The sequence below is a fragment of the Petaurus breviceps genome, unplaced genomic scaffold (assembly GCF_028583685.1).
Source record: "Petaurus breviceps papuanus isolate PSGF00001 unplaced genomic scaffold, PetGlider_PUasm1.0 379, whole genome shotgun sequence".
Lineage (NCBI taxonomy): Eukaryota > Metazoa > Chordata > Mammalia > Diprotodontia > Petauridae > Petaurus > Petaurus breviceps.
In genome coordinates this window covers 2,214,684-2,227,711 of record NW_027186303.1, presented here as the reverse complement: position 1 = coordinate 2,227,711, position 13,028 = coordinate 2,214,684, and the positions used below count along the sequence as shown (strand labels likewise).

Sequence of the window (13,028 nt, the reverse complement as noted above, 5' to 3'; positions counted from 1 at the left end):
AGAGACAGAGATAGAAAGAGAGAGAGAGAGTGAGAGACAGAGACAGACAGAGAGAGACAGAGAAAGAAAGAGAGACAGAGACAGAGAGACAGAGACAGACAGACACAGAGAGAGAGAGAAAGAGAGAGAGAGAGAGATGGTTCTAGTGTCAGCTTTGTCCGTTGGTCTCAAGAAGAATCTGTTGCTGAGACTTCAGAGCTAACTGTAGTGTGGGAGCTCAGTTTGGTTTGGACTGTTACTTAGTTTAATTAAGTCGAAATGGGATCCTCTGATCATTTCATTAGCTCATAAAGACATTTAAGCCACAGTGAACTGTCTTGTGAATAAATTACACAGTTGCATTTTCATTGTTAGTCAAAGGAAGGATAATAAGTAATTTGAGTTGATGCAGACTGAATTATCAGTCCCTTATTTTTTTAATTATAATTTTATTTTTAAATGTTTTGCCATTACATCTTTTTTTAAAACATGATTCAATTTTTCAATAATCTTCTCCCCCCCACACACAGAACCCTTCCTTTTCAGAAAATAGTACAGTTAAGTGAAACAAATCAACATATTGGCCATGCCTAAGAGTGTATGCCCTGTTCTGCACCCGCACCCCTCTCCTGTCTGCCATTCCTATGGAATCATAGACCATCAGTTTAGAGCTAGAAGGGACCTATGAGGTCACACAGTCCAACTCATTTCACGGATGAAGAAAATAAAGCCCAGGGAGATCCCACATAAGTGGGAGGGATCAGAGATGGGATTTAAATTCATGTCTGCTCTTTCTACTGACTCAGGCTGCCTATCTGGATTGCATTATGTTGACTCAGATCTGTGCTTGTTCTTTTCAACATTGCTTTCCTTCACAATGTTGCAGTCATCGTGTAAATTGTTCTAATTGTTCTGCTTATCTGATTCTGTATCAATTTATCATCTTCCCACATTTCTCAGAATCCTTCTTACCATCATTTCTTATTGAGCCATAATACTCTGTTACATTCACATGGTACAATTTATTTTAATGGCCAGGATCCTTATTTCTCCATCCCTTTTCAAGAATTACATACTTAAGAACTGCTTTTACTTATTCCGGGAACCTCAAAATCCAACCATGGTGCTTTTGGCCAACCACCATGGACCATAGGATTTAGAGGTGGAAGAAACACACAATTGGATAGAAATTAGCTGAAGGGAGGGTTGGATTCTCTGTGCTTTTATTTATCTCTGCCTTCTATTAATATTTACTCCAGACAAGAATAATACAATGAGGGGCAGGTAGGTGGTGCAGTGAATAGAGCACTGGCCCTGGCATCAGGAGGACCTGAGTTCAAATGTAGCCTCAGACACTTAACACATACTAGCTTTGTGACCTTGGGCAAGTCACTTAACCCCAATTGCCCTGCCTTCCCCCCTCCAAAAAGACAAAAAAAAAAGAATAATCCAATGAGCTTTGACCCACAAATCCCATTGCTGTGCCCCAAGGAAGTTAACAAAAATAAAGATCTCAGATGCACCAAAATATTAGAACAATGCTTTTTGTGGTAGCAAAGAACTGGAAACAAGTAGTTGGTCATTGATTAGGGAATAGCAAAACAAGTTGTGGTACAGGAATGGAATAGAATGTCACTGTGCGAGAAGGATGGATACCAAAAAGTACAGGAAGATTTGGATGAACTGATGCCAAGGGAAGTGAGAAGAACTAGAAAGGACATAGACACAATCACTTCCATGAAGAGGCAACTGATGGGAGGTAAAAAGTCTGTGTTAGAGTTTAGAGTTTGAATCTCTGGGTTTGAGTCTCAACTCTGCTGCTTATGCACGTATGTCATCTGGGCCATGTTGCTTAACCTCCCTGGGGGGGGGGGGGTGTCATTTCTTCATGGATAAAGTGGCCAAGGGTGCTGGAGCCAGCTCAGACTGGCTTAGGAAGAAGAGCCCATTGTTAAACTTCACTGTGAGCAGCTACACTTCAGTGCTACAAATCGGAGCTTGATTGATTCGTTGCTTGGCTAGACATAAGAAAGTGGTGGAAAGAGTGTCCATAATGCAGGTTGAAATTACAGGTGTGTTTTGCAGGCATCCCCCAAAGTACTGTTTGTTAAACACTTACCAATACACCCCCATATCCTTTCCAGTTCTCTATGATTCTGTGATCTGTGGCTCCAATAAGCACTGCCAACAAAACACTTTCAGGAGACAGCTGGTGGAGGCAACTAGGTCAATTAGCCAGTCAATAAGCATTTATTAAGTGCCTGCTGTGTGCAGGTGTAGCAGCAAGCACCCCCAGCGTCCTCAGGGTGGCTGCCCATACAGGTTCTTGGATCTGCTTTGATAAAGGAAAGCAACTCAAAAATGGGTTAACAAGCTTACTTTAATCAGTCAGACATATATCATTTACCTCGTTCAGGGGAAAAAGGTCAGCACCCCGAACTTCAAAGTATACAGGCAGAATTATCAAGACAGAAACAGATCAAGTAGACAGCTTTCCAAACTGCCCAACCATTACATCCATACCAAATCAACATCTGGGTTTTACAAAGCGGGGGGGGGGGGGGGAGACCCGCCCCCCGCCGGCCCACGGGGGGGGGGGGTGCCCCTGCCCCCCTCTGGACAACGGCTTCCCAGAATCCAGATCACATCACAGAACACTTCTCAAAGTGAGCTCCCAAAACAAAGCTACACATCAGGGCTTATATAGCCTTCTCCTGGCTCAGAGAATGTAACAACCTTATTGACTCACTGGCCAATCAAAAAGTATCTACAGAAAAACAAGCCTCCCACCCCAGGCTCCAGGTGCACTTTAGCCTAGGGGCAGGGAAGATCTTTAAAATTTACATTCCCATTACAGCAGGCATTATGCTAAGTGCTCATATGCTAGGGAACATAGGTGGGTAGAGTCTTGAACTTGAGTCAGGAAGCCCTGCATTCAGGTCCTGCCTGCTCAGACTAGCAGTATGACCTTGGATAAATCATTTTTACTTCCACGAGTCTCCAATTTTCATCTGTAAAAAAAAGAGGAGGAATTGGACTCAATGGCCTCTAAGATCCCTTCCAGTGCAACACATAATACTGTCATAATCCTCCAGTAAATCTCTACCCAGAGGCCTCATGATGGCCTGCAGGTAACCTGGGATCAAGGAGGCTGTGCCAGTGGGGTCTAAAGTCAATCTGTTTTTATCAAGTTCCTACTATGTGCCAGGTACTGTACAAAGAATGAAACAGCTCCTACCCCCAAGGAGCTTACATTCTGCCAAGCAAGAAAGCCTTGATATACAAGCCAAGGTCCTGCTGGGAGAAATGAATATTTCTCTCACATTTAATAACTGATATTGTATTAGAACCAAGGTTTTTCCCCTTTTCTACTTCATCCAGAAATCAACTAACGTGGGAAATCTCGGAGATTTGCCCCAAGTTTGGGCTAATGGGTATATTCCTGTTTTTTGTGTTTGCTCAGACAGGTCTGGGGAAATATGGATCCTCTTTTGTCACACAAGTGATGTGGAAATTGATGTCTATCTGACCAAGATTTGGGTGACACAGGTCACATACCTCAAGACACTCATTGCAATATAGCCACACCTACTCTTCAAAGGGCATTTAGGGTCTTTGGTCCAAGAAAGACAGCCAAATGACCATCCTTTTATCAATAATATGCTGGCATTATTAATAAAATGATTAAATTACCCAGAAACCATGCCTCTCAAACTTTTTTAACCATCATACTGCCTAGCTGAGGTTCAAGAGGCTTACTAAGGAAAGGTCAACAACCAGGGGATGGAGCGTTTGGCCACAACACCTTCCCAAAATTGTTCTAAGGCATACAAGGATGGTGATACACACCACTAGAAGGGCCCATATTACTGAAATCACACACCCTAGAAGTGCCTAACATTTGGGAACCAGTTCAACTCCACAGCGTTTGGGTGGTTCTGGATCACAGTCACTGTCAGCCCTGCAGGATGCAGCAAGATCAATAAACCCTTTGCCAGTGACTCTGTTTTTCTTTCAGGTTTGCTAAAAGCTTATCTTTCCTCTTCTGCCAGCCACCAATCAAGGAGGCCAGTGTTTGACACAGGCTATTAACCCATGACTGTGCCTTTTGTCATGTTGTCTTCCATAATAAAAGTCTATAGAAGAAGCTCTTGCTAGATAGTTCCAGACACACAGTCAGTCAATTGATCAGTCAGTCAGTCAGTCAGTCAGTCATAATAATCACTGGGCTACAAATACAGGAACAAAACAGTCCCTGCCCTGAAGGGTCTTATCAGATGGGATGGGAGGGGGATATGGAAGCATGTGATACCCACAAGGATAATAAGCAGGTAACTAGAATACTGGACTTGGAATTAAGAATGTAAGAGTGAGAATTCTACCTTAGATACTGCCTCTGTGACCCTGGGCACTTCAGGGAGCCTCTCTGAGCCTTGGTCTTCTCACTGAGAAAATGGAGGTAACAATAGCACCTGTCACATGGCTGTGAGAATCAAAGGAGATGTGACATTGGACCATGAGCTCCTTGAGGGAAAGGACTCCCTTCTGCCTCTCTGTGTATCCCTAGTGCTTGGCATGGTGCCTGGAACATAGCAGGTGCTTAATAAAGTATGCAAAATCTTTTTGTGCAAGTCTTAAAGCTCTATGTAAATGCTAGCAATTATTTTTTTTATTTTGGTTTTTGGAGGGCAATTGGGGTTAAGTGACTTATCCAAGGTCACATGGCTAGTAAGTGTTAAGTGTCCTAGGCCGGATATGAACTCAGTCCTCCTGACTCCAGGGCTGGTGCTCTATTCACTGTGCAACCTAGCCACCCCTAGCAATTATTTATTATAATACAAGCAAATACAAAATATCTGGGGGTGGAGAGACACCAGCAGCTGAGGGATCAGAGGAACCTCATAGAGAATGTGGTACTAGTGCTAAATAGAAGTTTCTTGTGGCAGAGATGACTCCTCCCACCCTCCCTCCCCCCTCTCTCTTTCTCTCTCTCCTTTTTTCTCTTTTTCTCTTTCTCTCTCACTCTCCCAGCATCCAGCACAGGGTCCAGCACTGACTCTTCTCAAATTGAGGTGAATTAAATGAAAGGAAACCCTAACAGGGACTTTAAAGACTACCCAGTCATTAAATCATTGTGGGGAGGAAGGGGGAAGGAAGAGAACAGATCAGTGATTTCATTGGCCTGCACAAGCTTCCTTTCTTAATGCAAGTGAACAAATCCTCTGTAATTAATCAATAAATATTTATTAAGGTCCTACTATGTGCCAGGCACTGTGCTAAGCACTGGACAGTGTCCTAGTTTCCTGGGGCACTAAGAGCTTTGCTCATCGTTACACAACCAGTATGTGTCAGAATGAATGACATCCTCTAGTCACTAAAAGATTTTAAAATTTCAGAATAAGTGCTAAATATGAGATGAAAATGCTGAACATGAGATGAAAATGAGTCAAATCAGATTATCACACCGAATATTGGGTAATAGAGTCCTAGAGAAGGAAGGAAGGGAGGGAGGAAGGAAAGAAAGAGGGAGAGAGCAAGGGAGGAAAAGAGGAAGGGATGGTGCTGCTGGCACCTCACAGGCTGTGGACTCATTGGCTGCAGCAGTTGAGAGCTCTGTAAGAGCTCTGTAAAACCTACAGACACAGTAGATCTGACATAAACAAATCTGAAGTTGGCCTGAAGCAACAAGTTATGTCCAAAGACATCCTGCAATACTCCTCTATCAGAAAAGATGCTTTCACTTTGTGGATAAATGACAATACATGTTCAGATCTTTTTCTTTATTGTTAATAAGAGAATAATGTTAATAATAATGAGAAAGGATGCTCATTTGTCTTACATCCTGAAATTTTGGGGGGAAACATCACATTCACACTTGCCTGGAAACCAGGAGAATCTCAGTTGAAATTCAGCCTCAGACATGGACAGCAGCCTGGCACAGTGGAAAGAAGACTGATTTTGGAGGCAGGAAGACCTCAGTTCAAATCCTGCCTCAGATATTTCCCAGATACTTGACCTTGGGCAAATCACCTTTCTGGGCCTTGGTTTCCTCAGTTGTACAATGAGGGAATTGTATTAAGTGACCTCTAAAATCTCTTCCAGCTCTTTTGCTTTTTGGAAGGGGGAGGGTAAGGCAATTTGGGGTTAAGTGACTTGCCCAAGGTCACATGGCTAGTAAGTGTTAAGTGTCTGAGGCCAGATTTGAACTCAGGTCCTCCTGACTCCACGGCTGGTGCTCTATTCATTGCACTACTAGCTACCCTGGACCTCTTCCAGCTCTAAGTCTATGGACCTCCTGACCTATGAACTTTTTAGTTGTATAACCCTGTTATTTAATATGTAATTTAACCTCTCTAAACCTCAGCTTCCTCATTTGTAAAATCAGGAGATTGGACTAGATGCTCTGAATTTCCTTCCAACTCTGAGTCTCTGAACCCATGAACCTATGTATTTATGAGCTGTGTGACCCTAGCATCACTTCAACTCTCTAGGCCTCAGTTTTCTCATCCGTAAAATTAGGGATAGACCACAGATCTAGCACTGGCAGGGACCTTGGAGACTACAAAGTCTGACTCCCTCATCTGAGAACCTGAAGTGAGTGACCCAGAGTCATATAGCTGGGTAGTGTCTAAGGTGTGAATTGTCCTTCAGATTCCAAGTGCAGATCTCTCTAACCATTCTGCTACTCTGCCTCTCTGGATGACCTCAAAGGTCCCTTCTAACTCTAAGTCTATGGGCCTATGAACTTACCACCCATGCAGTCTGGGCAAGTCTTCTTTGAGCCTCAGTTTCCTCATCAGTAAGATGGGGATAATAAAAGAAGCTCACTTTCAGAGTTGTTATGGAGTGAAAAGGAAAAAAATATTTGTAAAAACACTTTGCAAACCTAAAAGTGCTATATAAATATGAGATAATTTTTAATTATTGTTATTAACCAATAGAAGCATATCACAGTACATTTGACAGCGACATTTGGCAAAGGGATGAATGCTTTGTTAAAGCTTTCTGGGAAACTTGCATGTTCTGTCCTGACCCCTTCTTTACTTGTGTCCAAGGGAGGTGGAGTTGAGTGGCAAATTATTGCTTTCTCCTTTTGCCCAGTGGTGCAATTTGATGCCAGGAGATCTGTGACAGGTTTTTCCATTGCTTTTTGGAGCTCTTGCCAACCCGGTTCCAAAGGCAAGGAAGAATCAAATTCAGCTTGTTGCCTGATTGTTGCCAAGGAGGGCAGCAAGACCACTGTGGTTGACAGCTCATGGTAGTAGGGGAGGGGGACAAAGGGAATTAATAATTGGGTTTACATTCAGATCTTCGATTTCATTGCAGTATATTTCTTCCCATGTGGAAACTCCTTCCCATAGCGCAGATGGGCAGCTCGTCTGTAGCTTAGGCTATAGGAATGAGATGCCTTGTTCATGTTTCCCACAGTCAATATTTGTCAGAGGAAGACTTGAACCCAGGTCTTTCTGACTCCAGGGCAATCCCTTAGCCCACTATACCACAATGGCTTCCATAACTGATCACAAGCAAAGAAAGAATAAAATGGAGGAGCCCCAAATATGCCTTGAATCTGATACTCGTAATAAGGGAAGATCTGAACTGGCTCTTAGAAGGCCCCTTGCTAAAGCAAATGAAAAAATCAACCTAATTAAAAGAGATAAGGAAGAAAACTATATCCTGTTAAAAAGGCACCATCGAGAATGAAGCAATATCACTACTTAACATATATGCACCAAGTGGTGTAGCATCCAAATTCCTAGAGGCGAAGGTAAAGGAATTAGAGGAAGAAATAGATAGAAAAACTATACTAGTGGGAGACTTTAATCTCCCCCTATCTGAACTTGATAAATCCAACCTCAAAATAAACAAGAAAGAAGTTAAGGAGGTGAACAGGATTTTAGAGAGGATAGGTATGATAGATCTCTGGAGAAAACTGAATGGGGATAAAAAGGAATATACTTTCTTCTCAGCGGTTCATGGCACATATTCAAAAATTGACCATGTTCTAGGGCATAAAAACCTCACAATTCTATGCAGTAAGGCAGAAATATTAAATGCGTCGTTCTCAGATCATGATGCAATAAAAATTATATGCAATAAAGGGCCAGGGAAAGAGAGACTAAAAACTAACTGGAAATTAAACAATTTGATCCTAAAGAATGAGTGGGTCAAACAAGAAATTATAGAAACAATCAGTAATTTCATTCAAGAGAATGATAATAATGAGACAACATATCAAAATCTGTGAGATGCATTAAAGGCAGTTCTTAGGGGAAGTTTTATATCCCTGAGTGCATATGTGATTAAATTAGAGAAAAAGGAGCTCAACGAATTGGGCATGCAATTAAAAAACCTAGAAAAAGAACAAATTCAAAATCCCCAATTAAATACTAAACTAGAAATATTGAAGACTAAAGGAGAGATTAATAAAATCGAAATTAAGAAAACTATGGAACTAATAAATAAAACCAAGAGCTGGTTTTATGAAAAAACCAACAAAATTGATAGACCCTTAGTCAATATGATAAAAAAAAAGAAAGAAGAAAACCAAATTATAAGTATCAAAAATGAAAAGGGTGAATCTACCTCCAATGAAGAGGAAATCAAAACAATAATTCGGAATTATTTTTCCCAATTGTATGCACATAAATTTGACAATCTTAGGGAAATGGATGAATATTTAGAAACATACAAGTTGCCCAGATTAACTGAAGAGGAAGTAAATTACTTAAATAATCCCATCTCAGAAAAAGAAATTGAACAAGCCATTAGTCACCTCCCTAGGAAAAAATCTCCAGGGCCAGATGGATTCACTAGTGAATTCTATCAAACATTTAAAGAACAATTGATTCCAATACTCTACAAACTATTTGGGAAAATTAGTGAAGAAGGAGTCCTACCAAATTCTTTTTATGACACAAATATGGTACTGATACCTAAATCAGGAAGAGATAAAACAGAGAAAGAAAATTATAGACCAACCTCCCTCATGAATATAGATGCAAAAATTCTAAATAAAATACTAGCAAAAAGACTACAGCAACTTATCTCAAGAATAATACACTTTGATCAGGTAGGATTTATTCCAGGAATGCAAGGATGGTTTAATATTAGGAAAACCATCAGTATAATTGAGCACATCAACAATAAAACTAGCAGAAACCACATGATCATCTCAATAGATGCAGAAAAGGCTTTTGACAAAATACAACATCCATTCCTATTAAAAACATTAGAAAGTATAGGAATAAATGGAGCCTTCCTTAAAATAATAGGAAGCATCTATTTAAAGCCATCAGCAAGTATTATATGTAATGGGGAGAAGCTAGAAGCATATCCCATAAGATCAGGGGTGAAACAAGGGTGTCCACTATCACCCCTCTTATTCAATCTGGTACTAGAAATGTTAGCAGTAGCAATTAGAGAAGAAAAAGAAATCAAAGGAATCAAGTTAGGCAAAGAAGAGACCAAGCTATCACTCTTTGCAGATGATATGATGATATACTTAGAGAATCCTAGAGAATCAAGTAAAAAACTGCTTGAGACAATAAATAAATTTGGCAAAGTTGCAGGATATAAAATAAACCCACATAAATCTTCGGCATTCCTATATATTTCCAATGAAATTCAACAGCAAGAAGTAGAAAGAGAAATCCCATTTAAAGTTACTGTAGACATTATAAAATATTTGAGAATCTACCTGCCAAAACAAACCCAGGACCTGTATGATCATAACTACAAAACACTTTTCACACAAATAAAGTCAGATCTAACTAATTGGAAAAATATCAATTGCTCATGGCTGGGTCGAGCTAATATAATAAAAATGATAATTTTACCTAAATTAAATTATATATTTAGTACCATACCAATTAATTTACCAAAAAACTACTTTATAGAGTTAGAAAAAATAGTAACACAATTCATCTGGAAGAATAAATGGTCCAGAATATCAAGGGAATTAATGAAAAGAAATGCTAGGGAAGGTGGACTAGCTTTACCAGATTTCAATCTGTACTATAAAGCAGCAGTCATCAAAACTACTTGGTACTGGCTGAGGAATAGAGGAGTGGATCAATGGAATAGATTAGGCACACGAGATTCAGAAGTCAATGACTACAGTAATGTATTGTTTGATAAACCCCCAGACCCTGGTTTTTGGGATAAGAACTCACTATTTGACAAAAACTGCTGGGAAAACTGGAATATAGTACGGCAGAAACTGGACATAGACAATTATCTAACACCATATACCAAAATCAAGTCTAAATGGGTTCATGATCTAGGTATAAAGGTTGATACTGTAAGCAGTCTGCTAAAACAAGGAATAGTTTACCTATCAGACTTGTGGAGAGGGAATGACTTTATGACTAAACAGGAATTAGAGAACATTATAAAATGTAAAATGGATAATTTTGACTACATGAAATTGAAAAGTTTCTGTACAAACAAAGCCAATGTAACCAAGATTAAGAGGGAGGTGGGAAATTGGGAAAGAATCTTTACAACCTATGTCTCTGACAAAGGACTCATCTCTAAAATATACAGAGAATTGAGTCAAATTTATAAGAATACAGGTCATTCCCCAGTTGATAAATGGTCAAAGGATATGAACAGGCAGTTTTCAGAGAAAGAAATTAAAGCTATCTATAAGCACATGAAGAAATGCTCTAATTCACTATTGATTAGAGAAATGCAAATCAAAACAACTCTGAGGTACCACATCTCACCAGTCAGATTGGCTAAGATGACAAAACAGGAAAATGACAAATGCTGGAGAGGATGTGGGCAAACTGGAACACTAATGCATTGTTGGTGGAGTTGTGAACTGATCCAGCCTTTCTGGAGAGCAATCTGGAATTATGCCCAAAGGGCTATAAATACTTTCATACCCTTTGATCCAGCAATACCACTCCTAGGGTTATATCCCAAAGAGATCATAGAAATGGGAGAAAGACCCATATGTACAAAAATGTTTATAGCAGCTCTTTTTGTTGTGGCAAAGAATTGGAAATTAAAGGGGTGCCCATCAATTGGGGAATGGCTGAACAAGTTGTGGTATATGCATGTTATGGAATGCTATTGCGCTATAAGAAATGGGGAGCAGGCAGTTTTCATATTTACCTGGAGAGACTTAAAAGAACTGATGCTGAGTGAGAAGAGTAGAACCAGGAGAAATTTGTACACAATTACAGACACAACATATGTGTGATGACCAACTTTGATAGACTGGACTCTTCTCAGCAATGCAGGGATATAAGTCAATCCCAAAAGACTTATGATGGAGAGAAAAACGTGCATCCAGAGAAAGAACTAGAAAGAACTAAGTTTATATCCAGGTGGAAGCAAAATACCTGATCTTTTTCGTTCTCTTATTTGATTATATGTCCTCTTTACCATTTTTCATTCCAGCTGGTACAATCCGTCCTTATAACCTGACCAGTGTATAATGTGAAAGTATTTACAGATCCTATACTTGACTATAAGCCGCCATGGGGGGGGGAAGGGGAGGGAGGGGGACAAAATGTGAAATTCAAGGAATTGTGGAATTGAATCCTGTAAACTAAAAGAAAACACATTAATAAATTAAAGATTAAAAAAAAAGAAGGCCCCTTGCACACTTTGAACTAGCTTCAGTATCTCTTTTTTTTTCCCTACAGAATGAGATGTGCTTAGCCACCCAGCAACTTTCCAAGCAGCTGCTGGCATATGAGAAACAGGTAATTTGATCCAATTCATTTCAATCCCATAAGCATTTATTAATCACCTGATGTATTCTAAGTGTCCTAGGCACTGGAGATACAAAGGAAAAAATGAAACTGTTCCTGCTCTCCAAGTGTTTCCATTCTAGTGACTTGATAAGGGCATCAATAAAGGGACTTTCATAATGGCATTCTCCAAACCAATGTTCTCTGTAAGAATAACTGGAAATTGTAGGGTTTTTTTAAATTGTCCTTATTTTTTTAAGCAATTGGGGTTAAGTAACTTGCTCAAGGTTACACAGCCAGTTATTTTGTGTGGGTGGCAAGTATCTGAGGCTGGAACTGATCCCGGGGCTCCCAACTCCAGGGCTGGCACTCTTACTCACTGCACCGCCTGGCCACCCCTAAATTGTCCTTATTAATCACACATTATATGTCCATGAATTCTTCCTACAAAGGGCAGCAGAGGCAGGAAAGAGTTTGTGAAGGGCCCAGGTGGAAAACCATGCCAAGCAATTTAAGAGACATCATCCTACCTTTTAATAATTTACTGTTTCAGAGAGTTAGCTGTGACTAGAATAGATTAAAAGCATTGTAGATGAGGGACAAAATGTCATAGTGGATAAAACTGACCTCAGAGTCAGAAAGACCTGAGTTCAAGTCCCACTTCTGACATAATGGCTATGTAATCCTGGGCAGGTCATTTTACTCCTAGGCAACTCTCCAAGTAAAGTTACAGAGAAGGTGCTGACCTGCATTGCAGAAAGATTTTCTTCCTCACTGGAAGTTCCCTATATCAGTGAAATTACAGGTTCAGTCCAAAGAAAAAAGGTTATAGACAACTTGACCAACATCAGAGGAGCTGGTAAAATAAGTGAGTAAATGAATTTCATTAGGTTTCATTTCCAAGAAGAAGGATGAGGGCCAATAATGGGGTGAACAGTGTCAGGGTAAATGCAGGTATTGATGGGGTAAGATAGAAAAGAACTCATTCCATCTCTTTCCATCAGCCAAGGAAGGCTTCCCCAGTTTAAAACAGTACTTCTTGGAGGAACCCTTTCCCTGATCTTGTTCATTGTGGTTTTCTTCATTTGAGAAAGAAGGAGCCAAATGCAAAGGCAAAAGGCAGCCTCATAGAATCACTGTGTTTACTCTATTGCTGACCCCATGGCACTTTGATAACACCTGGCTCTTTTTTCTTTTTCTTTTTCATTTTAGAATTTTGCTCTTGGCAAAGGAGATGAAGAAGTCATAACTACCCTCCACTACTTTTCCAAGGTGGTAGATGAGGTAAGGTTCTTGGGTTCAAATCCTGCCTGTAACACATATATGCCTTTGGGTGAGTCA

The 13,028-nt window shown here is 40.1% G+C and overlaps 1 protein-coding gene across 1 annotated transcript in view; it reads left to right on the top strand.

Annotated features, from left to right (window-relative positions):
• APPL2 (adaptor protein, phosphotyrosine interacting with PH domain and leucine zipper 2) overlaps positions 1-13,028 on the top strand; it is an 86,606-nt gene that overhangs the window by 29,735 nt on the left and 43,843 nt on the right. Inside the window, exons 3-4 of the mRNA XM_069099395.1 lie at positions 11,640-11,699; positions 12,900-12,971. Of these exons, the coding sequence (XP_068955496.1) occupies positions 11,640-11,699; positions 12,900-12,971 (132 nt within the window). The remainder of the gene's footprint in view (positions 1-11,639; positions 11,700-12,899; positions 12,972-13,028) is intronic.